This window comes from Narcine bancroftii, chromosome 14, assembly GCF_036971445.1.
Source record: "Narcine bancroftii isolate sNarBan1 chromosome 14, sNarBan1.hap1, whole genome shotgun sequence".
Lineage (NCBI taxonomy): Eukaryota > Metazoa > Chordata > Chondrichthyes > Torpediniformes > Narcinidae > Narcine > Narcine bancroftii.
Window position 1 is genome coordinate 64,745,384 of NC_091482.1, and position 27,325 is coordinate 64,772,708.

The window sequence follows — 27,325 nt, forward strand, 5'->3', positions numbered from 1 at the left end:
ATCAAAAAACAGGAAAGACCAGATCTCATCTGGAAGAGTGAGTGCATCTAATCACATTAAAAACATTTACATCAAATGAAAATAAGACATAAAAGGTGCCATGTATCTTCAAATTTCACTGATGAATCATGATGTGTACTGTATTTTTTTTCTAAACTTAAACAGGACGTAATATGAGCCACACATCTGAACCAAGTTTAATTCTATGTAATTCTTTCAGAACTCCTATGTCATTGTTCATCGTCTGGAGTACATGTGTGATGCTGATCTGTTAACCTGTGCTGTGCCTTTAAGGCCACTGCTCTGTGAATTGTTGAGGTCAATTAAAGAGCAGTTGTAATTGGTTGTAAATTGCAGGCCTCAGGTTAATAACTGCTTTTCTTTTTATAGATTGTTTTACATCTGGAACAAAGTGTGGTGGCTGGAGTGTGATCGATGCATACTCGTTGCAAGACTTTTATTTGCCATCATAGCCAATAAATTGTTTTTAAAATGATGTTTGTGGCAAATGCAAATGCAAAATACCATGCAAAGTTCACAAACAGCTGAGAAAAGTTGAGGGTTTTTTGGGGGCCTGGGAGGATCAATGAAAATCTCCTGCAAATAGTACTAACTGAGGGTCAGGTAAAATTTAGTTTTAATGTTAGCTTTAGTATTTCACCCAGAAGACCACATTTCAGGTGGTATTCCACTGAAGCAGTAGTTTAATTCTACACTCAACTGCTGGTACAAGAATGAAGAATTGTATTGTGGAAGTGAAAATGAACTCAGATTGCAAGTGTAATCACTGATGTTATTTGGGAAGTATTTTGTTCAAGTACAAGTTTATTTATTGTCCGATTGTTCACCAGTCCTGCAAAACACATACAGACAGCACACATAGAGACAATTGATACATATGCACAGTGTGCCTTCCTTGCAAGATATTTTTCTTATTTTAACATGGATTTCTTATGACTTGTACAAAGAGAATCAAGATTGTTGTGGTATCAATTGTATCAGGGGATCATTCGATAAAGACACTTGGAATTAACTTTGTTTTATGATCACACGTCCATCAATTTTTAAAATATTTACTGCATCGTTTCATTTAATCCACCATTACGATAGAGAAATTGCTCATGTGAACTTACCATTCTGTACTCATACCCACCTGAAATTTGTTGGGTTGCATTGAGTTTGCTTGGGCTAAAACATAGGCAATTTCCCCTATAAATCTAGATATAACAATTTATGATGAGACGAGTTCATTGGTAATACTAGTAAACATGACACAAGGTTCCTTGTAAAAAGTATCATTGCTATTCAGCGTGTAAAAAGTTCCCAGTTTTGAAACTAGCTGAAAAACCTGCACCATCTTTTTCAGTCAAGATATGAAAAAGGAACGAAATAGAATTCAAAACGCTATTCTTCATCAGGGAGATGGGATCAGGTGAACAAACCAAATATACAACTTGTATATTTCCCATAGCTGAGGTAACAGAGCCCTGGGGTTAACTTGCTGCATTGCCACGGCACAGTAATCGAAGATAAAAGTACGTGAAAAAATGTTTACTTTTGGATGATGGTGTGCGTAAGGAAATGAAGAGTGGTAAAACATTTTATCTGCCCCTCAGGAATGTCCAGAGCCCTTCTTACAATAAGCTGTATCAAATGTTTGTAGGGAAACAATCATTTTGATCACATCCAAGGCTGAAAACAAAGGAATATTAGCCTATATGATGAATTGATTTCGTTTTGTTGCACGATATACTGGGGAGGAATATTGATTAAGACGACTTGAAAGCCATCTTTTGTAACTAGAAATCTACCTGTGCAAGTGCATGGGAGCTCCCTCACGGTAATCTCCCCATACATGACTTTACCATCTGACTCATTGGAGTGATGAATGAGTAGCACTTTCGGTTTATACACTTCAGCAATCAGCAATATATTGAAGTCTTTGCCTGACCAAATATGGATTCTGTCATGAGAGCATTTTGGGTTGAGTGAGGAAGGGAATTGTAGTGGCTGTTTAGTTTCATTTCTTTATTCCTCCAAACCATTGAATAACCAGATGGCATTGGTTGTTTGTGCTGAGATACAAATAAAATACCAGAGAGTCTCTAACACCCATTTAAACAAGCATCCTGGAGAAAGTCAGCAGGTCGCACAGCATCCATAGGAGGCAAAAGGTAACCAACCTTTCGGGCCCAGGCTCTGGATGCTGCGTAACCTGCTGAATTTTTCAGGACATTTGTGTTATTGCACTCTGACATCCAGTGCACTGTCTGCTTCACCCTGTGTGTGGTGCTTATCTTCAAGACATGAGTAAGTGAGTGGACATAATTGTGTCCCAACCATAATTCTCCACTTACCTCCAGGCCGATCACTCTGTTCGCCTGTTTACCTTCAGGGTGATGACTGTTCATAATGCTACTTCACATCATATGCACACTTGCAAAGATCTGGCAAATAAACAGGCTCCTGTGCAGTGCAAGTCTGAGAGAGAGAGACAAGCTGCAAAAAAAATACGAGCGTTTTTTTCTGCCTTGATAATCCAGTGACGATGTACGGATTTGAATTTACAGAATTACCAAAAGTAATAACCACACATTAGTGGATTAAATTATTTAATATTAACATGGAGGGTTAACTGCAACAGAAAAAAAATCTTGACTCATTTCTTATCACTTGTACAGTACTGATCTTACTTAAACATATTCAGCAACAAGATACATTATTTCCTAAAGTAATCCTTGCATTATCCACAATGCACTCCAGTTAAGCTATTCAGATTTCAGAAAATGATCACACTGTCAGATATTTTAATAATATTGTCAGATGCCATTTTTCTTAACCCAGTTTCACTTAAATAGATAAAACTGGCGTTGTTTCTATGCAGCATGAAAACAAAATGTATTCATGTGTCTGTGAAATCTGTGATTTGGACTCAGAAGCGGAACGATGGTTGATAATTTTCATCAAGGCTGCTTCCTTCTGGAGACACAGTCTCTTTCAACCCCTGGTGATACTGAAACAGGGAAAATTAAGAAGGACATTAGAGCTTCATTAAATCTGAAGCACATTTAGTACAGTGAAATATCTGCAGGCTATTTCTTAGAAGATTACACACTATCCTCTGTGTTCTCTTATAAAATAGATCAGAATAAGAATTTATCCATGATTAAAATAAAATCCAATATTAGACCTGTGCATAAATGACTTTTCTTAATATTAACATTTTGATAGTGTTTTTTTAATTAAAATCATGGTGTTAATTTGATTTGTTTTTATTTTAATACTAAAACTCAAGCTCTTGTCATACAGTGAGACTCTGCCCCACATGCAGATCCATAACTAGACAAATATTATTTCCTTTTACAGCTTGCTCTTGGGAGGTTTCCATATCCTCAGGTAAGATTGTTCATTACTGGCTTTTGCTACCATGACATTCATCCCTATGTACGGAGGTGCAAGGGAGCAATCTTGAAAGTTTGTGCCACATAAAAAAAATAAAGCTCCAGTATTAAATTGAAAGGCGCTGTCTTTTCAGGGCTTTGGAAACCATTTTGCCCCTTCTTCTCTCCTCCCAACACCCTTTCCTCTTTCCCCAGGCCGTTATCTGTGTAGACGTTAACAGCCTCTGGCTTGCCTGATTTAAAGTGTTGTTGGCCTACACACTTTGAGCATCCATTAGCTCTTATTATTATTTAATATGAAATATTTTACATTATACAAATATCTGCATCGTTAGATTATGCCTATGTATCAACAATGTGGTTATTGAATAATCAGATTGGATTTGCACCTCCTAGCGATATTTTCCTTCCCCCCCCCCGCTTCCTAAAAAATGCCAATAATACCAATTAGTGTGTCCATTAATCAAGGATTCCCAATGGCTGGTGCAGGTTATGCAGCTTCTCATCTGATAGCATCAAGTCTGTAGACTGACCAAGTGAATGGCGGATTGTATATTTCGTGTATGACATACTAGATCTACTAGTGCAAGTCGAAGAAACCTTGCTCTCCATCCCAAAAAAGGAAGGAGGGGGAAAAAATGACTGACTTCTCTTAGACTGCGAAAGCATGCCGGGTTAATAAATTACATTGGAATGACCTGAAGTAAAAATAACTTCTGTGCAAATAGTGCCCCTGGTATTGTAAAGCTTTGAATGTTTTCACACCCCATTAATTTATTACTTCTCTTTCTTCATCTTTAAATTTCATTTTTTTTTAAATTCAGACTCCCTGCTGCAAAAGTGATTTTCATCTTCTTGTTAATTTTCCCTGCTCCATATGGAGCTCCAGACATTTCACCTGGAGGCTGTACTAGATTTTGTTGTAGTGATCGCACTTCCGGAGGCCAAAACTGTCAGTTAAGGTTCCTGGTGCATCTGTCTGCACGAGGCGCTTTTTTTTGTTGGCACTGAGAGTGTGAATAACAAATTGGATGCACCTGAGATTTGGATGATTAGTGTGTTTGTGTATCAGTGCTATGTATGTACTCCTTGTAAGCAGATAGCTCTGGGGGGCCTAAATAGCCACCATAGGTGGAACTGTACTCAAACCTTACAGTTTGGCTTCCCCGGATACACTGTAAACATCCCTCACATTAAGAGGCTTGGAATATTTCATCCTGCTTTGTCATTGATTAGAAAAGAGTCTTTAATTTCATTTCACCCCATGTTGTGATTAATTTGCATTCTTTGTCAGAAGTTAATGAAGTTTTTTACGGTTCACACTGAAAATCCTTGAAGACATCTTATTTGATCTTCTGTTTATACAACCGCCGGCAGATGCTGTTTTGATTGATAGCACACTTTCATTCTCCAAGTTATTTTAAGCAACTGTTCTGTTTTGAATACAATATATAACTTGTGTATTCTTGTTGTCATGTCAATGGGAATAAAATAACAGGAAACTGACATTAGCCTCTGGGAGGTTATTCCCCTCTGTTGCTACTTAACAGTCTTTTTTGTCTTTATGTGGTCCTAATTTAATGAAAAGTAAAAGTTTACTGAATTGATGTCAAATACTAATTGGAGTCAATGCAGGACAATCCCTGAAGCAGCATGTACCAACCTTTCTTCCTTTTCTTTTGCCCATAATCCATATTATTGACATTTTCAATCCAGATGCAAAAAACTTATCAAGTCTGACTTGGAAGCTGCAATTCCAAATTTATTTTTAAAAATTGCACCTTCAAGAATTTAAAATAAATGCTTATTTAAGTCTTCACTTCAGGATGAATGCATTGCAGACTTTGCTTAAATAGTTTATTACATTTCAACAGTGACAAATTACATGAATATTTAAATACAGAGACACATTTCAAAAGGAAAATAATTACTTCAGCTGCAAAACAGAATCTTAGGAACCCTACTGCCAATTCCATCTTGTCTCTAATATATGTAATATCTCCCCAAAATAGTTAAAATTAGAAGAATTGAGCACGAGATTTTCCTGAACAATCCCTGCATGTTTTCTGAAAAATCAAGAGCTGAAATTTAAGAAGAGAGTGGATATACAAATTCAGAAAAGTGAGCCGTAGAATTCTATTGTCATGCCCTTCTAATAATTGCCAGCTAATCCTTGAAAGCTCACTAATTTTCTGTTATAAAATCAGGCAGATTTTACAATTTCACCGCACTATGTGCTTCTACATTTAAATTTTTTCAGTTGAATTTTAAAATAGTTGAGGAATCAAGAATTAACGTTTTTGGAGGATTAGATTTTCGAGATGACATAAAAATGTTTTTACATGCACAAAGTCCGTTGAATTGGTTGTCATAATGTTTTACATTTGATTTCTAAATATCCCTCACTAGCTTATTAAAACTAATTGAACCACAGTTCACCATTACCTTCCTTGGTCAGTTAAACTATTTGGAGTCAGATTACAAATGAAAATAGAGAGTGGTCCCCCAAACCACCCCCGAACAAGACTCAGTGTATAATTCATGTGGAGATGAAACTTGCTGTTATCTTCTTTGCTAGGCAAATACTCAAAGTTAATCAAATGTTATTTACTGATTAAATAAATGTGGATATCAAACAGCGTGAGAAACAGTAACCCAAATAAAACCTCGGGCTTTCTTGGGAGTCATAGTTTCAATGCTGTAAGTCAACACACAAAAAAGAATTTTTACATTTTGTTTGCTTGAGTTGAAGAAAGTGATTTTTATTCTTTCCCCAAGCATGTATTTTATTCCAATAATGAATACGCCTGGCATTAATTGATCAGGCACATGCAACCATAGAATTAATAAGCACTGATTGAATTTCTTTAATATAAACTGATGCAATAATTGGGTTTAATAATTGCTTTACCTTATTTGAATGAACTGTTGAGATGTTCTCTGCTCGTGGAAAGAGGTTGAGTTTTTCTACACATTGAGCACAGTAATAACAAGTTATTTAGGCCCCAAAGAGGAAGCAAGTTATTGTCAGTTCATTGCATTGTTTTCTGCTTCTGAAGTTAGGCAAAAGCTGAAAATAGGGCCTATTAATAACAGAATTAATCTTTGGTGAAATAGTGCATTCAACATACAAATTATTTTCCCCATTAATAAAAATATTTAATAAATTTGTATTTTTTGAGGTCTCCAGACTAAAATCCTTTTATATAAATTTGTCTGTTAGGGTTTAGATACAAAAAGAGAGTGGCCTGGAGAAAACAAACACAGCAAAACCCCTATTTTTCGGAATTCAAGCAACCAGCAGCCGGCAAAAAAAATTGCAGAAAATAAATAGGTAAAAAAATACAAAGTTTAAAATTGGTGCACCTTGCCAATAATTCACCAATCACGCAACCCACAATCTCAAGCAACCAGAAAATGTATTTATCTGGCATCTATCAATCCCCATAGGTGTTTTACTAGGGTGTTACTATAGTTCAAGAAGTATTCCTTACGATGGACTACAGATGTATAGAAGAATATGTACAATCGCATAGTATACACATTGGCAGTTTGGAAGAATTTCCAGAAGGTTACTCATTTTTTTCTTAGATTTGTTTGAAAATGAAACAGTAGACCCAATATCACTGGAGTATCTCAATAAATGCATAAACTTAGTGCTAATGTAGCTTTTGTAATGAAACTTGAACTTTGTGTTCGTGTATTTTTTTAACCTGATCTAGAGGAGAAAGAGTAGTTTTCCAAGATTCTCAATGCAACCATTTTTTTGCTACACTCTTACGTAATTTCCGACTGAAAGCACTCAATTTGGTTTATTTTACATTCTGGATGAGGAACGAATAAAAGTTTACTGATTCTTCAGGTTCAGAACTTTTTTCTTTGTATTTTTTTTACCACAGATTGGAGCATAGAAGATTGAGGGGAGATTTCATAGAGGTATACAAAATTATGATGGGTGTAGATAGAGTAAGGGCAAGTATAGTCTTTTTCCATTGAGGGTAGGTGAGATAAAACCAGAGGACTTGGGTTAAGGGTGAAAGGGCAAAAGTTTAGGGGGAACTTCTTCACACAGAGAGGGGTGGGAGTGTGGATTAGGCTGCCAGCTGAAGTGGTGAATGCGAGCTCAATTTTAACATTTAATAAAAAATTGGACAGGTACATAGAAGGGAGGGGTATGGAGGGATATGGTCTGGGTGCACGTCAGTGGGACGATACAGACTACAAGGGCCACACGGCCTGTTTTCTGTGCTGCAATGTTCTGTGGTTCTTTTTCTTTTTAAAAGGATTGTTTTCTCATCAAGTTATTTTGTATGTTTGATCCAAAGAGAGCATTGCAGATTATTGATATCTCCAGTCCATGTAAGTCCATATTTTAAATAATCAGTGTCTGGGTGCACTTAACATGGCATATGATTAAAGGGCACCTGAGACCAATTCTGTAGAAGTCCTGGCATATACGCTCAACAATGGTTTAAATGGACAACCATTTGTGAAACACCTTGGATTTTCCTTCTGATCTTGCATTAAAAGAAACCGTGGGTTTTATTTAATGAAACCAATTCATTGTAATCTTCAGTACAAATTATTTTTTAAAGATTATTTGTATTTTATAGGACCTGTTCTTTTCCTATCTTTCATCAAGCACTTCCCTATACCACAGAACATGTGCATGCCACAACAAAGAAAAATTACATAGCAAAAGTTAACAGCCCCAGTGCACTGATTTTTTTGCTTCCTTTCTAATTTCTTTTTTTCCCTTGAGAAAATACCATGACACTCCCTGCATCTCTTCCCCTACCCTTCCTGCCGCTCCTTTCTCACTGCCTGAACCAGGTGGGACTATGTCAAATAGTGAACATGGAAGCCAAACCTCCAGCCTGTCATTGTGCAATCCTTTAATGCTTTGGGGCACCTTTACAATAGGATTTTAACCCATTAATTGTGATCATGTCAGTATAACTACATGATTTTGTACCTGGGGCCAACCATTTTAACTCAGAAACTCTTGAGGGACTGGAGACACAAAATATCCGAGTAATACTTAACAAGTGTCCTTTTACTAATACAGTAAAGCCTCTAGTCCTCCATAAATCTTCGTCCGCGAAGCCAAGCCAAAGAGAAGAGAGAGAAAGCCTCCAGTATCCAGCATCTATGGGGATTAGTAGATGCTGGATGAGTGTATTTTTCGGTTGTTTGAGATTGCTTTTTTTTTGCCTATGGGTTCCTTGACTTTTTTTGCCGGTTGCTTGAATTCCAGAAACAGGGGTTTTACTGTGTATATAAATATTCACCACACCGATTTGGACTATTTCCAAATCAGTTCCTCTTCTCGACCATCTTCCCAATTTGTTCATTATTTTTGCATTAGTTCCATTGATCAAACCAGAAGGAAGCATTCTGTTTTCAACTGAGTCACGAATTAAGGTTGAAAAGCTTTGGTTAAATTCATTCTGGTCTGCTAATGGTAATAATAGGATTCATTTAGATCAACTAATTTGCATTGACCTAACCTCCAAGTTATTTATCCATTGTATTTATTATGTTTTACTCTCCTCTTTCATCCTTTAACATGATATGGATTTCTTAAGAAAAAGTTTTTTTTCTCTGGAAAGTTTGGTGCAAGCATCTCTCAATGTTTTTCTCTCTCCCTCTGGAAACATATCTTTCCTCTTTGGCCAGCATTTCAGATTAGTTACAGAGGTGCAGGATACAGAACAAGATAACACTGTAAGTAAGACAACTAATTGAAATAAGTTAGCCAATCAATGATTGGAAGGAAGTCGATTGTTTTATCAGAGGCAGTTATTTTGATTCTGTTAGTTTCTCTAACAGAGAGTAAAGCAAAGACCCCATTTAGATTAATCACTAGATCCCGCCCCCCCCCCCCCCCCCCCACCTTACCTCCTGCCTTTTATTAGACCCCTTCTTCCCCATCAATCTGAACTACTGGTACATCTTGTTTCCATGATGTTCCATGATCAAACAACCGTTTCATCTGAATCTTCTCTGCGTGATGAGGTGTAAGCCAAGATAGCCCAAAATAATTGGTTAAATTGAAGCTGCAGTTATATTTCCAGACTCCAAAATATACGCAAGCTCAAGCATTATACAGATTTTGGAAACTCAGCCTTCATTTTTATTTCAAAAAGGATTAGTTTATTGTTTTATAAAAACTTCCTTAGAATGTGCTGTGATACCTAAGTGCAATCACATTAAAATCTCACAAGTAGCCAATAATTAGAGAGCATTCTAATTTCTGCCTTTTTTCCGTGACCGACAATAGTTTGAAAGGCACTGAATTTTCACTTGGTGATAAAAATATTAGAGATAAAAATTTGTCAACTGATATGGGAAGGCCTGACCTGGGTCACTAGTAAATCTCTTTGAGAAGAGCTTTAGGGCAAGTCATAATTCCAGTGTGGAAGTGAGAGATGAAAGCTATAGCTGGTTTCTTCTGTAAGTTACGTTTCAGGTAGGTGAATCCATTTTACTACCCTGACTGTGCTTTTGATAATTATGTAAAAGGAAACGATGGAAGGTCTCCATCACCACTTTCTGTCAAAAAGCATCGCCATGGCAACTGAAATAGAAACTATCTGATAGTGAATGTCATTTTTTTTCTTCCTTCTCCTTAACCAGAGGCTTTGATTAAATGGTGAAGTGCCACGGGAAAACTGGCAAAGGGCTCAATCAACAGAGCACAATTCACTGAAAGCAAGACGGACGATTAAAAAGTCAAATCTACAAACACTAAAAATGCAAAATAAATGCACAATAATGTTGGAAAATGTACAGTCAACCTAGCAGCAGCTGAAGAGAGAAATATTATGTGTTTTCATTTTCAGGAAAATAAGTTTTTATCAGGTCCTGTAACTTTCTGATAAAATATCTTCAGAGAAAAAAAGCCAGCCAGTCGTTTTTCTTGCTGCTGAGTTAGAGGTTGATACTTTTTCACTTTTATTGTCACACATTTGCAGCTTTTTACCATCAAAGAATTGTTCCTATGTCTTTAACATTTCTTACAAGAAATAATTTTAAAAATCTACAGGCTAATTTCAACTGATTTCCAGTTGAAATCAAAGATGCTTTTGGAGGAATTAAGTGTTTTTGTCACTGTACGATACTCAAAGAACCTGGTGCCACACATTCTTTTAATATTATATTGTGTAAATGACAAATTAAATTTTGATTTCTTTTAAATAATTAACTTCTATTTTCCGCGTTTAAAGTCATATATATGCTTTTATATTTATAGATACTAAGTTCTGTGATATTTTAATGCTATACTGTGTACTTCATGCGCAGAATCGTATTTTTAGTTCTAATGATCACTTTTGCATTTAAACTGGCAGGTACTAAGACCTGGGGAAGTTCTGAATGAAGTGGTAGGTTCCCAAATGCAGCTTTGCTTTTTCATGCTATCCGCAAGCTTCCTGTTCTGTTCGTCTCCCACCATCTTCGTGTGCCTCTCCTTTCAATGACTAAATGTGATGCTCTGGGCACTTTTGAACATTTACCTCTGATCTGCCTTTTGTTTCGGAATGCTCATTTGACAGAAGACCTTGAGCTTGGTTTATGATCAAATGTTCAGAAAATTAATGAACAATTTGAAAGAGTGAAAAATATAAAATAATGAATAGGAAAATTAATAATGATGGATTTTGAGAACAGGTAAATAAATAATTCAAATCCATTTAGAAAAATTATGAAACTATCACTTCTTTAAACAATGCAGGTGATAAAGTCGTGCCCAGTATTTTATTTCAGAGTGTCACTTTGGTCGCTAACACAAATACGAAAACTTTAACCAAATTAGAAATTTAAAGTTGAAACTAATTCACCCATTATATCTGTAAAGTTAACACGTTACATAAATATTGAACATGGATAAATTAAAAACTGAGAGCAATATTGGCAGATATGTCACACACAGATTTAAAAATAACGAGAATTGCTCCATTAACTCCATCAGCCAAGTCAGTATACAAAGTGTGATCATTCTTAAGAGGTTGGAGATGTGATTTCTGTGACACTCAATTTTACATATACTAACACACGCAAATTAAGCTGTCTTCCTACACATAACTAATTATTTTCATGTTTAAGAATGTTACCAACTGAAACAATTCTATTTAATTTCAACTCTTGAGGCCCAATGCAGAACAGCGCACGAAATTCTGAAGCAAAAGTGTGAATCAGATTGTTTCCACAGGAAATGGGGCTGCTTTGAGGAAGAAAGCAAAAGAGCCTATGTTTCTTTGTCAATCTATAAGTTTGCTACCCTTGTCTTTTAGTTTAATTTCCGTGAAATTTAAACAAAATTAACATTGTACTTATCATTGCTTTGTCAGAGATTGAGCAACTGCATCATCAGCCATTTGCCCTGCATTCACACATGCAAAAAAATGAAGTTCGACCTCAATAAATTAGTCAGTTCTTAATCAAACTTCAAAAATGTTTGAGGATGGTTAACTGAAACAATGCCATTTCAAAAAAACTTAGTTCGTTCACATGGCTTGCCTTGGTTTTCCCTTTCTTGTTTTCCTGAGCCAGAGAGCTTCGATGGCTGATGGGCCAGATGTGTGACCAGCGCTCCTCCAGAACTGATTATATGGGGAGGGGGGGAGGGGGGGGTCATCTCAAAATCAGCCCAGCGATAAAATTCCACTCAGCAGTTCATTCATGAACTGAGCAATGAGGATGTAACTCAAGCCTCAGATTCACTTCATCTATGCATTGGACCCTCAAAGATCCAATTTTCCACAATTGGTTAGAGTTCTACACCAATGTTTGTCAAGCCTCATTTCTATCAAATAACTGCTAATCCTTGCTCAATTAATTTTAAACTTTCTACTTTATTTTTAGATACCTGCCCTGCAATAAATTTCTAAAATTGTTGCACATTTTCCTCTCCAAACTTGACTTTTCCCTTTTAGTCATTTATTTTTATGACTTAATAATGATGTTTTATTTTGCTATCTTTTTTGAACATTTCGTATCTTCATTATGTTAATAATAAATCCCTCAAGGCATCCTTAAATTCCTGATAAGAGTGAAGATGCTACAGGCCAGTGAGCTTTGAACTGAATTTTGAAAAAAAGTTAAATTGTAGTGAAACACTGTAACTTCCCTTAAGTTTGTCAAGTGTTGATGAAATGATGTCCTGTCATCATACAGCACCGCCAACTTGTGTATGTTTGTGCAAGCAAGAAGCCAGGTGGGGCGCTCGAGTCACAGCCAGCTAAACTGCCACAGATCATCCCATCAGGCTGCGGTTGATCTCATTTACAATTGTCTTGGTCTCTATTGCTAATTCTTATCTCAGTATAAATGCAACATTAGTAGTTACTTCAAAATTAATTACAAATTCAAAAGTTAAAGCAATCATACTTCTATCGCTGGGCTGGTTTCGAGATACAATCATACCAAAGATATTGGGCCTCTTGAATTGCATGACCTTCAATCAACACCTTTTCTGAGAGAGATAATACTCCCTATAATTTCTGCATGCGTTTCTACATCTGTTCTATAAAGCAACTGTGGAAATTATTTTTAATTCAACTCGATAATTAACAGACAGGATCATAATATTGTTTACATATTCATTTATTTTTCAAGCATTTCTGTGTGTGTAAAATTGATTAAATACTCAAACTTAATTGGGCTATTTTTAATGGAGGGCACATTAGTTAAAACTGCTATTTTGTAGGATGGATTTTTCAGCTCCGCATTAATCCATATATCAAATTTGTGACAACTTTCCAGTGGTTTGAGGAGGCAGGGCAGGGTAAAGAAGAGAAAGAACAGGAAAGGGGAATAAAGCATAAACAGAGAGGTGGGTGGAATTTTGCAGAAACCACTAAAAACGACTGTATAATCCAAACTGGCAATCTGTACAATCACTGTGTCAGCATGGGGGATTATGCATAATGAAACCATTGGACCACAGCATGCTGGTAATACTCTTTACATAGAATGTCGGGCTGGATCAATCTAAACATCCACCAATGTTTAGATGGAATACGCAGTGGTAAGTGGGATGTTACATTTTGCTCAGGGGAGGCTGGGACACAAATCCTCACCTCCTGAACTGGCTAATTTGGCTTTTCTGAAATTTTAATGAAAATTCAAGGGTAATGCAATCTTAAAAGCACTTTAAATGAAGGAGAGCTGATAGCTAGTATTTACAGTGTGCAGGACTGTCCCAGGACTTGGACACAAGTTGTGGAAGAAAAGCAAAACTACACAGCTGTACTTAATTATTAGAATGAATCAATTATACACTTGCGTCATTTCAGATTTAAGTGAAACATTGAGATCATGTGTTGTGTTATTGCATAATATAATGGCAAATAATTATAGCACATTAAAGGTGTAATTTGACAGTTTTTAATTATCACTGCATTTGAGTTGGAGGAATCGGCGATGAGTAAATAATAATCTTAAAGCATTTATTTAAGTGTTTAGATGCAGGAAGATGACATTGCAGGCTGCTTGATAGATCTTAGATTTTTGTATTGATAGTAAAGTAACCTTTCTGTTAAAAACCATTTGGAGGGATAGCCTTTTTTTCTCATGATGAATTTACTGGGATAAAATTTCTACCTGCTGGTTTAAAAGGAACAATGTGAACAGTTGAATAAGCTTTAATCTAAATCAAGAATAATATAAATTAAGAATAAAGAATAGAGAGAGGAGTGGACCATTCAAATACTCATGTTGGCACCACATTCAATAAGAATTTTCCCTCAGAACCACTTGTGCGTGCCAACTCGTATCAAACCAAAGAACAAATTTATTAATCTCTGTTTGGGATACAACTGAGCTCTCTGGCCATTTGCTAGAGAATTCCAAATTTTCACTTGTCTGAGTGAAAAAGTGGCGTCTCATTCCTGTCCTGTACAACTGGCCCTTTATTTTGAGTCTGAGTCCTGGTTTTCAACACGCCGCCAACAGAAACACCTTCCCTGCACCTATTCTATCATTGCCTCATAACTGTTTTTTAAATCGCCCTCTCACTCTTCTGAATCATGTACAGTGAGATTAATCTCTCCTCTTGGAACAACCCCATAATTTCTGGTGGAACAAGAATATTTTTTGAAGGGTAAAGAGTGTTTGGGATCAGTTTGTTTAATCCCTCTTCATAGGACAGTTCCCACCTCCCACCCCTGTCCCAGGAGTCAGTTTGTTGCCCTCTCCAGGTGCAATCTCACTATGGCCTTGTATAATTTCAGTAACATTTCTTGAATTAAAATATTCTTTCCGGAAAAACGACTGTGCCATTGTTTGCGGTGCCAACATATTAATTTTCTGTAATTTGTGTTCAGAGACAGCAGGTCTCTTCAAATAATCTCTCGTAATGTTAAAAAGAGTCTGCTTTTCTGTTATTTTTCTGGCCTTACTGAGCAACAAATGATCAGGCCCTGAAATTTCATATGCAGATATTCTGGCATTTCTGCCAGAATTCTATCTCTTGCAGGCTTCACATGTCAGCCTGACTGGAGGAAACAGCTGGGGAGGGCATTTAATCAGCTTGGAGTTCACATCTGCCATGTTTTCTCAAGATACAGGACATTTGGTTTTGTGCCCTGGAAACTTTCTAACTTTTGTATGGAAACAGCGTAAAACTAAAAATTAAACAATTCAGTCGCATCTTGCCTGTTCAAATGACTTCCCTGGCCTAGATCTTTTAATTTAGCCCCGATGATGTTGGTCATTTTCTTGAAAAGTTGCAAAAGTTGAAAATTTTGAATAAATGCTGGAAAGTTCTAGAAAAGGGAAGAAGTACAGTAAAAGTCCTAAAATTCAGATGCCAGAAATCCAGACCACTCAAGAATACAGATTTCTTGAAAACTCTTGGCTTTTGTGTGTGTACGTGCATGCACGCACAGCGGCAGCAAGTGACCACACAGAAGTCGCGGAAATGGAAGAAGGAATGTTTGGGTTTTTTTGTACTTTGTATTTTGTATGAAAAAACATTTAGTTAGTTAATAAACTATCAAAAGTTATCTGTTTATTCTCCTTAAATTTGAATTTTAAAAGTACTTCCCAAGAATCCAGAAAATCTGATCATCTGGACCGATCCAATCCCCGAGCAGTTCAGATTTTAGGACGTTTACAGTAAAATATGCTTTGATTATAGTGAAGTGGAAGTGGTGGAGAGGACAGAGGAATACCTGTGCTAGGATGTGCGAATGGGAATTGATGAATGAGAACCGAGGAGAAAGGGGGGAAATAATGGTGACATTCGTAAGATACTAAACATTGTGTTTTGATGGAGATCTGAAATAAAAGAAAATGTAAATATACACAGTGGGTCATAATCAGTGGAAAAAGAGAGAAACAGAGTTAATGTAACAGGTTAAAGACCTTGGATCAGAACCGTTACAAACTGAAATGGTTGGTTATCTGAACTTGTTAAATTCGTCGTTGAGTTGTGAAGGCTGCAGCACACCTTGTCAGAAGATGAAGTGCTATTTCTCAGTCTTGTATTGATCGGGCTTTATTGGAACAGCGTAAAAGGCCAATAGCAGTGAGAGTGTTAAAGTGACGGACAACCTGAACCCCTGTGTCATTCTTTAATTTTTTTTAAATTTAGACATACACCATGGTAACAGGCCATTTTGGCCCACGATTCCGTGCCGCCCAATTTACACCCAATTAACATATACCCCCAATACGTTTTGAATGGTGGGAGGAAGCCAGAGCCCCTGGGGGAAACCCCACACAGACATGGGGAGAATGCCTTACAGACAGCACAGGATTCAAACCCCGTCCCGATCGCTGGTACTGTAAAGGCGTGCGCTATCCACTATGCCAATCGTGCCGCCCTCTTGTGGACTCAATGGTGTTTTGTTCATCAGTCACTTCTTTGGGGACACACAGGAGACTGCAGATGCTGGAATCTGGAGTAAAACACAGACTCTGCAAATCGAGCAGCATCAGTGGGAGAAAAAGAATGACTGACGTTAAAAGTTGCAACCCTTCGTCAAGTTTTGATAGGGTTTCTGGCCCAAGACATTGATCTTTATCTCCCACTGACGCTGTTCAACCCAAGAAGTTTCTCCAGGAGATTGTTTTGCAGTCGCCTTTTGTTTTCTCCAGTGTGGAAGCCACATTATGAGCAGCCAATTTACTACATAAAACTGGAAAATCCTCAAGTTTTCATTTAAATAATTTAAAATTACAACCTAACATTTAATTGTAAGGAAAGAACCTTTGAATTTCTGGTCTGTATCTTTTTTTGATAGGCGAAGCAGCTGCCACACATCCGTTTACTTGTGACTGACTTGAGACCAAAACGCCATCTTGCCTTGCCATTAGGGACCACCTTTCCCCTGCTAAATGCAGCCCTTGGATTCAGATCAGAGAGGTCACAACCAAATGCTGTCACATCTATCATTGCTCTCTATTCCTGATTCCAAACGGCACTGCTGCAATATCAAGAGTTCTACTGAATCCAATAGTAGATACGTTGTGGGATAGCACAGAGCAGTTGCTGGGCTACAGAATGTTTGATGCAAACGCTGCATGCCTGAAATAGGAATAGCCATTCCCCAGTGCAGACATCCCTTGCCTTGGTAAGCAGAAAATTTCATCCACAAAAAAATGTAATTTCCCTCCTATTCAGTAGGAACTGACATAGTTTAGATTTCAACTAATTCATTGGGGGAGATGTAGGAGTGAAGATTCTAATTAAAAAAATGCTGCTTTTTATCATTCTCTCCATGTTGGGAGGGAGAAGACTGGTCAATTCATTTGTAATCTGTGTATTGTGGGTATCAAGTACATTTTCTGTGCAGAAACCTCTTTTAATCTGAAAACAACTGAATTTGAATTCCGGGGAACAAATGCAGCATTTAATCTTGGATTTGTACCAGAACAAGAGAACGTTATTTATATCGGATGGTGTAAACAGCACTGTAACTGTATTATGGTTTCTTTCTCTCTCACTTGTATAACCTGGAGGGTAGTAAAAAGTGTTTTGCAAAATTAACATTCTGCTGACTTTCCCCTATAAATGAGAAGAATAGCTATTAACATTTGTGTATTTTCATTATGTAAATGGTGTTAACACATGCCCACAAATTGCCACCAGCTATGCAATAATTTTCTCTCAGTGATCGTAATGTGTCCAAGTGAGTCATTTTGATTATGACATGCTAATTACATATTGCCTTTCAGATTCAGAAAAACCAGGGATCTTTAATGGTAAGGTTTTATGAGTTTGCGGAGAAAAAAAAATTCACTTTTTTTTTCCTGCTGGCTGCCTTTTTGCATGCTTGAATGCTTTACTTTAAACTTAGTAAATTGCATTTTTGTTACAACAAGCACTAAAGTGCCTGTAGTAGATTAGGTATCATTAGAAATAATAGAACATCTAGGGTGTCAATGTTTTTATAAGACTTTCACGCTGTTGATTAATCTTGCAACATTTTACTGCATTAATGATTTTCTCAGTCTACTGTAAAAGACTGCATGTAGGCTAATACTTCTCTCTATTTCACCATCCCTCCCCCTCCCTTGCCATTGCAGCCTCTACAGTTATTGCAGTGTATCGTTGATGAGGTGAGTCACCGTCTTATGTGCTTTCTCTTCTAAAGTCATTCTTAATGGCCTGGAAAGTTTTATTTATATAATATACACATTATTTTTCCTTAATGAAGCTCTTTGCTCAGAACAGCCTCCTAAGACCTGCCACCTGGTACAACCCCTTCGTCAACAGAGCTAGCCAGGCCAGACTTGGATAGAGCTCAAGCCTGACCTTATCCATGTACACCATTCAGGCACAGTACAGGAACGAGGTAGAGCCACGGCTCGAATTGCTGAATAATTACCTTTAGACTAACCTGAGCAGGAGACTTCCCAAGAGGCTCAGCTCATTTAATGGCTCTCTAAAACTCAATCTAGAGGATGTCAGTGGTCATGCTTGATTATTTGCCGTGGTATTTTATGAAAGCAATAAAAAAAAATCTTGAGACTGAAGAAAAAAATAGAGACACGTTGACTAATTTTAAGGGGTTTTTTTTCCCTCTGAATCGGGTCCCTTTGGTGTGACAGGTATTGTGACAGTTTCATGCTGCCTTGCTTTAGTTATTTCAGCGCTCTGAAAGAGTACTGCTGTGTTCCCTCCACTCATAATTGACAAGAGACCAGAGATAGCCCCTAAACGGTGACAGAGCTCCACTGTTCTCAAACTGACATTTTGTGTTAATAAATAGCTTGTATTAATGAATTTCTAACATTTGTGGGTTTTTTCCCTTTCCACAAACATGGTGAGATTTTGTTCTCTCTCTTTCTCTGCTTTGCCCCATCTCCCTCCTCCCTATGCCTCTTTATGACCACTGGGGCCCGAGATTCTTGATTGTTTGATTATTTTTATCCAGATTTTTCACAAACTGCAACTGTGCTCACCCTGAGGCGATAGAATATTGATTACACTGTAAAATAACAAAATTTGCACACAGGCTATAAGAGATCATCAGGGAGATTTTAACCACCCCCTCCCCCCAGCCCTTTCCTGTGGTCTCTCTCGAAATACACATTAAGTGTGTTCCGTGCCTTTTTTTTATGCCTGAGCACTTTGCTGACATGCGCTAATAACCAAATGCCAAGAGAGAGTCCAGTTGGTGTTACCACACACTAAACATACTGAACTTGTCCTTTAGCTCATAGATTGCAGGTAATTAATAATTAAACTGTTTCAGTTGTAATGGGTTGACCTCCATGAACTGTTCATTATTCACATGGCAAAGGCATCACTCAAACTATTTTTTCATTGCCCTTCTCTGTACCCTAGCTACATGTGTAGAATTTAGTGGGCCTCCTAAATTTAAGCTGACCAAGTGTTTGCTTAAGCAACTACAAACTGAAACTTAAGACAGGGTGGATTTTATGCTCTGAGAAAGGGAGCAATGTTTGTGTCCTCTGTGTTTTTATCGTTCAAAATACAAATGTATATGGAGGCCATTAAGTGTGTGACAATTCAAAATCTACGGCCTTGTTCAGGTGTGACTTTTTGGCAATAAGCTCACGTGAGCTTAGTCGTGCTTGAAATATTTTCCCCATCAGGTAGCCAAACAAATCTTTAACCTACTATTTTCAAATCTCTTGAATCCTGGTCTTTCCAGGTTCTTATTCAGAAATATCCTCCAATAAATAGTATATTGTTTGACAAATTAATTATTTGTTGAGGATACCCCTGGCACATTGTCATCAAAGTGGGCAAAGTATAATTGCCTAAAACGCAGCAATCTACTGACATGCACAAACTCTTAATAAAATATATAGGCATTGACCTGATGTCTGGGAATCTAGTTCTTTGAAAATCCTTTCTCCCTTGCTTTAATCTATTCAAAATATGTAGCAAAGAAAGAGTTCTGAGCAAAATGAATTTTGTGTTTGTTTTCAGTAAAGCCTCTTGATAACAATCTTGTCCCTGGCATCAATTGGTTGTATTTTACTCCTAAAATTGTGCCTAATGAAGGTTGGCACATTGACATCGCTGGATTAAAAGGTCATGGGTTCATCCAACTTCAAGACATGAGTAGATTACGCTGTACTGACTACTACAAAGTACAGTGAGAATACTGCAGTCCTGTTAGTAGTAGTAGTGTCCTTTGGCTGAGATGTTAAACCATGGTCTGAGAAGGAGTCAATGTCCTATTTTGTTTCTATTTTGGAGGCCATTTCTTGTGTGACAATTCAACGTCGGTTTGCCTATTCCTAAGGGCTAGGCCCAGACCAATGTTCCTTTCTCACCTGGGCAAAAAATATTCTCCTGATGTTCGTCTCATTTCTTAATTCATTCATAGATGATATGAGTCTCTCTGAGAAGGTCTGCGTTTATTGCCCTTCCTGAACTGTCAGTGTCTTGCTGAATTGATGCAGTTTGTTCGTTGAAAATACTTCTCAGTGCTTCCATGATGTGGACCCAGCATTCATGAAGAGAAAGGATTTCCAAATATAAGGAAAGGTGCAAGTGATGGGGTTCCCATCTGCTCACTTCTTCTGCCCTTGTAGGTAATAGATGCAGCAAGCTTAGGAAAAGTGGCTGCAGTGCAAATTGTATGTGATGGGAAAACTGATCATCTCGGTCGGTGGACGGGTTGCCAATTGAGTAGTAGGAGCCGAGCTTATTGAGCGCTAACGGATCATCACTCATATAGGCATCTGCAGAGTCTTCAATCGTACTCCTGATTTATGCTCTGTGAATGGTACCAGCAGATAAGTCATTCACGAATGAATGACTGCTTGTTTTTGCCACAATGTTTATGTGACTTGTCCAGTTATGTGTGACTGCTCGAGTTGATGGTGGTAACTTTGACAATGATATACTGTTGAAAGTCATGGAGACGTAGTTAGGTTTCCTCTGCATGAAGTTGATCACTGCCTGGCATTTCAATGGAGTGGAATTCAATTTCCACTTATTCCATCCCTTGGTGCTTGCAGGCAGAGACTTGTTAGTTATTGGAACAGTTGCAGATGGAATTGAATTCTCTTGATTCATAAATGAAAGTCCACTTCTGTTCATGATGGACAGAAGGTCATTGATGAAGCAGCTGAGAATCAATGGACTGAGCACATTGCCCTGAGGATGTCCTGCTGTGATGCTTGCAAGTAAATTGCCTGCTGGAACCACCTTCCATGTGCTAGGTGTGAATCCAGCCAAAAGAGAGCTATTTGTGATCACTCCGATTGTAAAAAGGCTTTTTGCATCGATTTTCGGCATTGTCAAGATCACTTTGACTTCAACCCAGGAATTTGGACTTTTTAACCTAGATTTAAAGAAATACTGGTGAGATCCAACTTGAGCAATGGTGGCCAGTCCAATCGTTGGGATGTGGACCTTTATCCTTGATAGCTTCCATTACTTTATTGAAATACTGGTGAGATCCAACTTGAGCAATGGTGGCCAGTCCAATCGTTGGGATGTGGACCTTTATCCTTGATAGCTTCCATTACTTTATTGAAATACTGGTGAGATCCAACTTGAGCAATGGTGGCCAGTCCAATCGTTGGGATGTGGACCTTTATTCTTGATAGCTTCCATTACTTTATTGAAATACTGGTGAGATCCAACTTGAGCAATGGTGGCCAGTCCAATCGTTGGGATGTGGACCTTTATCCTTGATAGCTTCCATTACTTTATTGAAATACTGGTGAGATCCAACTTGAGCAATGGTGGCCAGTCCAATCGTTGGGATGTGGACCTTTATCCTTGATAGCTTCCATTACTTTATTGAAATACTGGTGAGATCCAACTTGAGCAATGGTGGCCAGTCCAATCGTTGGGATGTGGACCTTTATCCTTGATAGCTTCCATTACTTGCTGATGATGATGGGGTTGGATTTGGAACTTAAAACTGGAAGGTTTTCCACATTGTTGGCCAGATACCAATGCTGTAAATTATTTGGAACAGCCAAACTGGAAATGTGATGAGCATGGCATCCAAAATCCGCCGCACCATAGCTTGGATGTTGTTGAGCAAATTGTCTGTTTCTTCAAATCATGTGAAGGTCAAACAAATTAGCTAAAAACGGGCTTTTGCGACGGTAGACTAGTCAGAAGGAAATTGGAAAGGTTCATGCTCGACAGATCTGGCTGACCAATTCACTGATTTCTCGCATCACCAAGGAGCGTAATGTTGATGCGATCTCATTCTATTCGGTGTTAATTTTCCACTTGCATTCCCACTGAATGTGACAGAGCCTCAGAAGTTTTGGCCTTATCCTATTTCTTGTATGATCACTTCTTGACAGCAAGCTGCTTTTGCTGTTGAGTGCATATGTATTGCAGTCTGCAGCTTGCACAGGTTGCCTGCAGCTGCTCATCGCATGCTCCACTTCTCATTGAAAGAGGGCCGACCCTTGGCTTGATGATTCTGAGGTGTGTGGCCCCACACCATAAGGTTACACTTTGTGATTGGTTCCAAGTCCGATGGCAGTCAATGGCCAAACCAGTTTTGAGCCGTTAGGAGTTGTTCTGATTCCCAGTTGTAATTGGTGTGAGTGTCACATAACACAATAGAAGGTGTAAACAGCCTCTCCAACCTGATGGCATGAGCATTGACTTCTCCAGCTTCTCTCTCTCTTCCCCATCCCTCTGTCTTCTTCCCTCCAGCTCTCCACCTCCTTCCTTCTCCATTCATAGAGCCATCCCTCCTTCCCCTTTTTGCTGCTGCGCCCTCCCTCCGTTATCCACCTAATTATCTCGTGCCTTTGGGACTGTGTTCCCTTCCTGGCCCTGCCCCACCACCATTTTGACAGGCACCTGCCCACATTTTGTTCATACCTTGATGAAAGGCTTGACCAAAATGTTGGTTATATATCTTTATCTTTGCTACATAAAGACTCTTTGACCTTTTGAGTTTCTCCCGCATTGTGTTTTTACTTCAATCATGGTATCTGCAGACTATTGTGTTTTACAATTGAAGGCGATCTTAACATGAATACAGGACTTCGTCTTCACAAGAACTGTGCCATGACTAAGCAGTGAGCTCAAGTTCAATTGAACACTGTTCTCTCACTTTAGTTCTCTCATGACCTTCTACAAACATGCTCTGGCAGTTTCTTTCCATTGTTCAACTAAATCACCATTGGAGTCCTCACCCGGAATAAATTCTGTGCCATTCCTATCCTCTTCAGTGGTTCCCAACCTTTTACTTTCCACTCACATCCCACTTTTAAGTATTCCCTATCCCATCGATGCTCTGTGATTAGTAAGGGATTGCTTAAAGTGGGACGTGAGTGGGAAGGGAAGGTTGAGAATCACTGCTCTAGACCCAATTGTTACTGAAATATTTTGCTGAGAAAAATTGTCATGGGCCCATTTCCTCTGGAGTTATGAAACCGTGCACAGAACGAATCAATTTGGAATGATTAAAACAATGGTTTTCAAACTTTTTTTCCCCCCTTATTAATCACAGAACACTTATGGGATAGGGAATACTTAAAGTGATATGTGAGTGGAAAAGAAAAGGTAGGGAGCCACTGCTCTAGTTCTTCCATGCGGTGTTCAACGTGGACGTTAGCATGTTATCAGATAAAGGAAGGCAGTAGGTTCAATAAGGATATTTCCTTGCTTTGTTTTGTTCACAACAGTGCCAAAACTTCTAAAAGATCTATCTTACCAGTGAAACAAGTCATGCCATAAATTCAGGATATTTTTTAAAGATTTGCTTTTCCCAATATCATGGGGCAGCACTGGTAATTTTGTCCCATGATATTAGTGAAAAAGGCCTTGTGGGTGTGAAAGAACTGGTTCTGTGTTTGTTGAACCCAAATTCACTACCCATGTGGATGTTAAATGTTTCTTTCAGACTTATGACGGTATACAAAGTGTTGATGTGCGGTGTTTAAATGGTAGTATGCATCTACGTAGTTGATTCATTGTATTTTAAGCACTTTGGCAGATACTCTTGGAAATGATAAGGCACTAAATAAATGTGTTCTGAGGCTATTCTTTTCATAACTATTGAGTTGTCAGTAAAGAATTCTCATTTTTAGAAATGCCTTTTTTAACAAACTATGCATATAAATAAAATAACAAATGTTTAATGATAAATTTTAATTAATGCTTCAGTAATGGGGTCCATGCCAGTCATTAACTCCTCAAGCTTCACTCATACTAACTGCTTTTATATTGCCCTTGATTTAATTGGGATTTAAGAGGATCAGCTTTCACGAGCCTCTTCCTGGTGTTTACTCTCTGGAATCATTTCTCTATACATGCAGCAGGTTACATGGACAAAACAGGGACTCTTGTTTTAGTTTGGGTACTGATGTACAAACACCATCATGCCAGAATCTGACGTAAAACAGGACAATGTTGAAGTTGCTAAAGTTAATGTAGGAAACATTTGGTCAATGCACCATTTTTTGATTCACTGCCAAACTTTCTCTCTCACCCTCAGCTTACGTTATAATACTCTGTGGAATGTGCTGGATATGTTCCTGAATTAAATTAAAACACAAACGACCGCTAGTTTTTACCTTAAAATATAAGCAGCCCAGATTTGTTTATGTACTTCTGAGTTAAATTATTTTTGTTTGTTTTGCTCAACAAATAGCTAAAGCTTGGTAGTGATACTACTTCAGCCCCGCCCCCCCCCCCCTCGCTTCTCATGCCGTTATTGCACAACTAATAATAATAGCCATGACCTACCTGCTTAAAAGGAAAGAAATTCACACCTAATGAAACTGTGCGTATATATCAAAAAGTCAATATCAATTTTAATTGGCCATTTTTATCCTCTTGATTCCCGCTGGCAGCTGGTGTGACTTGTTCTGCCAGAGTCCATGATTGCTTGCCTCTAGTAATGGAGAAAAAATTTAAATAACTCACCAACCAAAAAAAAAATCAATACAAATATCAGTGGACTACAAATACAGCTTTAGAATTAGAACTCTGTTGGCATTATGACCTCAGTTGTGCTTTTGGAGATGTTCCTGGTTCCCAGTGTAAGATGAGAACTCACCCGAAAGATCAGGATTGTGATATTCATTGCCAAATGAACTCATGTTCAGTGACTTAACCATACCTCAATTTACTGATCTGATTTGATTGTATTCTTCCAGCCTCCTGTTATATAAATGGGAGACAAAGCTCAGATGAGAGATCTACTTAATTTTCTCCCTTGTAATTACTGATCTCATTTTTCTGATAATTTGAAGTTGTAATTGGCTATGGCAATTACATGTATATTTACTAATCACATTTGAAACTCTGATTGTATCTATTTGCTGCGATTGATAATAAAGCATTCAAATTGCAGAGGTGTTTTTTTTCCTTTTATTTAATCACTTAAAAGCTTCATGAACCCTTCCACACCCCTTCCCCACCATCCTGCTCACTTTTTCTTTATCTTTTTCTTCGTCGTAATGAATACATGCGTGCATTTGACACAGTTATATACTAGAGAAATTGTTTGGCTCCAACCAAATGCTGCACACATTGAGTTTTGCCTGAAGCATTGAAAGGTTGGATGTAATGATATATTGCTCATCCAAATGGCTGAAGCAGTCCAAAGCACTGTGAGATTAAAATAAGTCATCTCTTTGTTAATTTAAATAGGTGCATGTATCATACTTTGCAAGGTAGTTTTAACAGGGATGTCACGGAGAATGCAGCCAAAAGGTATTTTTAATGGGAAAATGAGAACAGATGAAAATGCAGTCACTTCCAGCTGCCGTTTGTATTCCACCCTTCTTTAGCAATTGCAGATTTGATGAGGCAACCATTAAACTCCCGCAGATCTTAATTTTAAGAAATTTCTGCGCATAATTCTGTAAGATTTGACTCTTTTTCTTGAAATTGCAAAGGAATTGCATCTGAGGGTTCTGGGAGGTGCAATCAGCTTGCTGCCTTAAAACTACTGCTGCAATAACTGTTTGCCGATCATTGCCATGGTAATCTTTTGTACTGTTTTCTTGAGTTTATGCAGCCTACAAATTGTGTGCCAAAAATTGATTTGTACATTTATGATTATTCCTGTTACCAATGGTCTTAAAAGTTTGAAGTTAGGTGAAAAGTTTTAAAAGTGTCCTTACAATTCCTATAATTGACATTGTGTATTTTATCATCGTTCCACTTGCAGAAATTTAAAGTAAATGTTTCCAAATTTAAATATCAAAAGAATTAAATCTTGGGCATCACAATACATTGTGATATGTAAGTTACGCTCCTGAATTAAAAACTGATTATATTCTTTCAATAATAACGTAGACAAGCACAGCTAAATACATGAAAGAAAGAAAAATTGATCTGCATCTAAAATATTCAGGTTGGGATCAGAGATGGATAATTTACTTAACCAGAAGTATCTCATATGAAATAACCACAATGTTTACATCTGATTATCTTGCATCTCCCTCTTTTCCTCTTTCATATTGTGCATATTCTTTGTCTTGCTGCTTCCCAGGATCCACCAGTCCTTCCGGTTGGAGAATTTTCCGAGTCATTTGTACATTTCATCACTCAGTGGTAAGCTCAGTTTGCTAACATGCCATCCCCTCGGTGTAAATGATACATTCCATTAGCTCTCAGACTCCAGGAGACCTTATGGTATTCTTCTTCCTTTCCATAGACTGGGAGGGACGATGGGGCTGTAAGCAGATGGATAGCAGGAAAGAAAATGAATGTTGTGGCTTAAATTCTGTGAATGTTATTACATGTAAGGTCACATAACAGTGTTACGTGGAGCAGCTTCTGAAATTATCAGATGTCACATAAAAGTTTTTCAAAGGGGAAGAAGGGGTAACTGGTGTGAAATGTTCACAGATGTCATACTGAAATCTAAATGATGGTGGGTAATAGCTTTGTTTTCCCTGGAGAAGCAGCTACTTTGAAATCATAGATGAGGACTGTTACCAAACAAGTCTTTAGACAGCTTGAATTGCTTGCTAATGGTTGCATTATTCCAGAGGTGCATATGTTTGTTTATGGAGACAGCAAATTGTCCTCTGCGATAGTTAATGGTTTATAACCATGCTTCTTGTTTAGTACTCGACTCTGTTAATTTTTCGAGTGTCATCCTTTATTAGCATAAGATGTTATGGGAATACATTGTCTCAAATGACAGTTGCACTTCATAGAAAATAACCCATGTATCATAAAAGCATTAAAACATGTTTTGATGCAAAAATAAACTTTTGATTGTATTTTTTTTAAAGTGCATGGTTTTGCTGAAGGGATTTTTGTTCGATTTTTAATCATTCAGAGTTATTTTCTGCTAAGTGACTACAGACATTATCCTTTTCCCACCAGAGTAAAAAATAAACAAATACAGTACAGAGAAACTAGCCTCGGTAGTCCATTTTTTTACATGTCCCAACACTCTCATAAAGTGCAAATACATGAAATAAATGTAATTAAAGCAGATGGGTTGTAATAGTGGTATCACAGCTGTCATTTTTTTCTGTCT

The 27,325-nt window shown here is 37.7% G+C and overlaps 1 protein-coding gene and 1 long non-coding RNA gene across 21 annotated transcripts in view; one reads left to right on the forward strand and one right to left on the reverse strand.

Moving 5' to 3' along the window:
• map2k5 (mitogen-activated protein kinase kinase 5) overlaps positions 1-27,325 on the forward strand; it is a 241,798-nt gene that overhangs the window by 171,819 nt on the left and 42,654 nt on the right. For 8 of the 20 annotated variants that reach the window (XM_069910483.1, XM_069910481.1, XM_069910485.1 and 5 more), the window contains 6 exons: positions 3,367-3,396; positions 9,081-9,128; positions 10,754-10,786; positions 17,586-17,612; positions 17,937-17,969; positions 26,324-26,385. In XM_069910483.1, coding sequence (XP_069766584.1) covers positions 3,367-3,396; positions 9,081-9,128; positions 10,754-10,786; positions 17,586-17,612; positions 17,937-17,969; positions 26,324-26,385 — 233 coding nt within the window. Of the gene's footprint in view, positions 1-3,366; positions 3,397-9,080; positions 9,129-10,753; positions 10,787-12,578; positions 12,966-17,585; positions 17,613-17,936; positions 17,970-18,067; positions 18,390-26,323; positions 26,386-26,488; positions 27,033-27,325 lie in introns of those variants that run through there. The other 12 variants (XM_069910494.1, XM_069910493.1, XM_069910495.1 and 9 more) reach the window with 12 other exon arrangements.
• On the reverse strand, positions 2,778-24,782 carry LOC138749292 (uncharacterized). Its single transcript, XR_011348539.1, has 2 exons — positions 24,568-24,782; positions 2,778-3,013 (listed from the first exon to the last, which is right to left on the reverse strand). It is a non-coding gene; the product is annotated as an uncharacterized lncRNA (long non-coding RNA).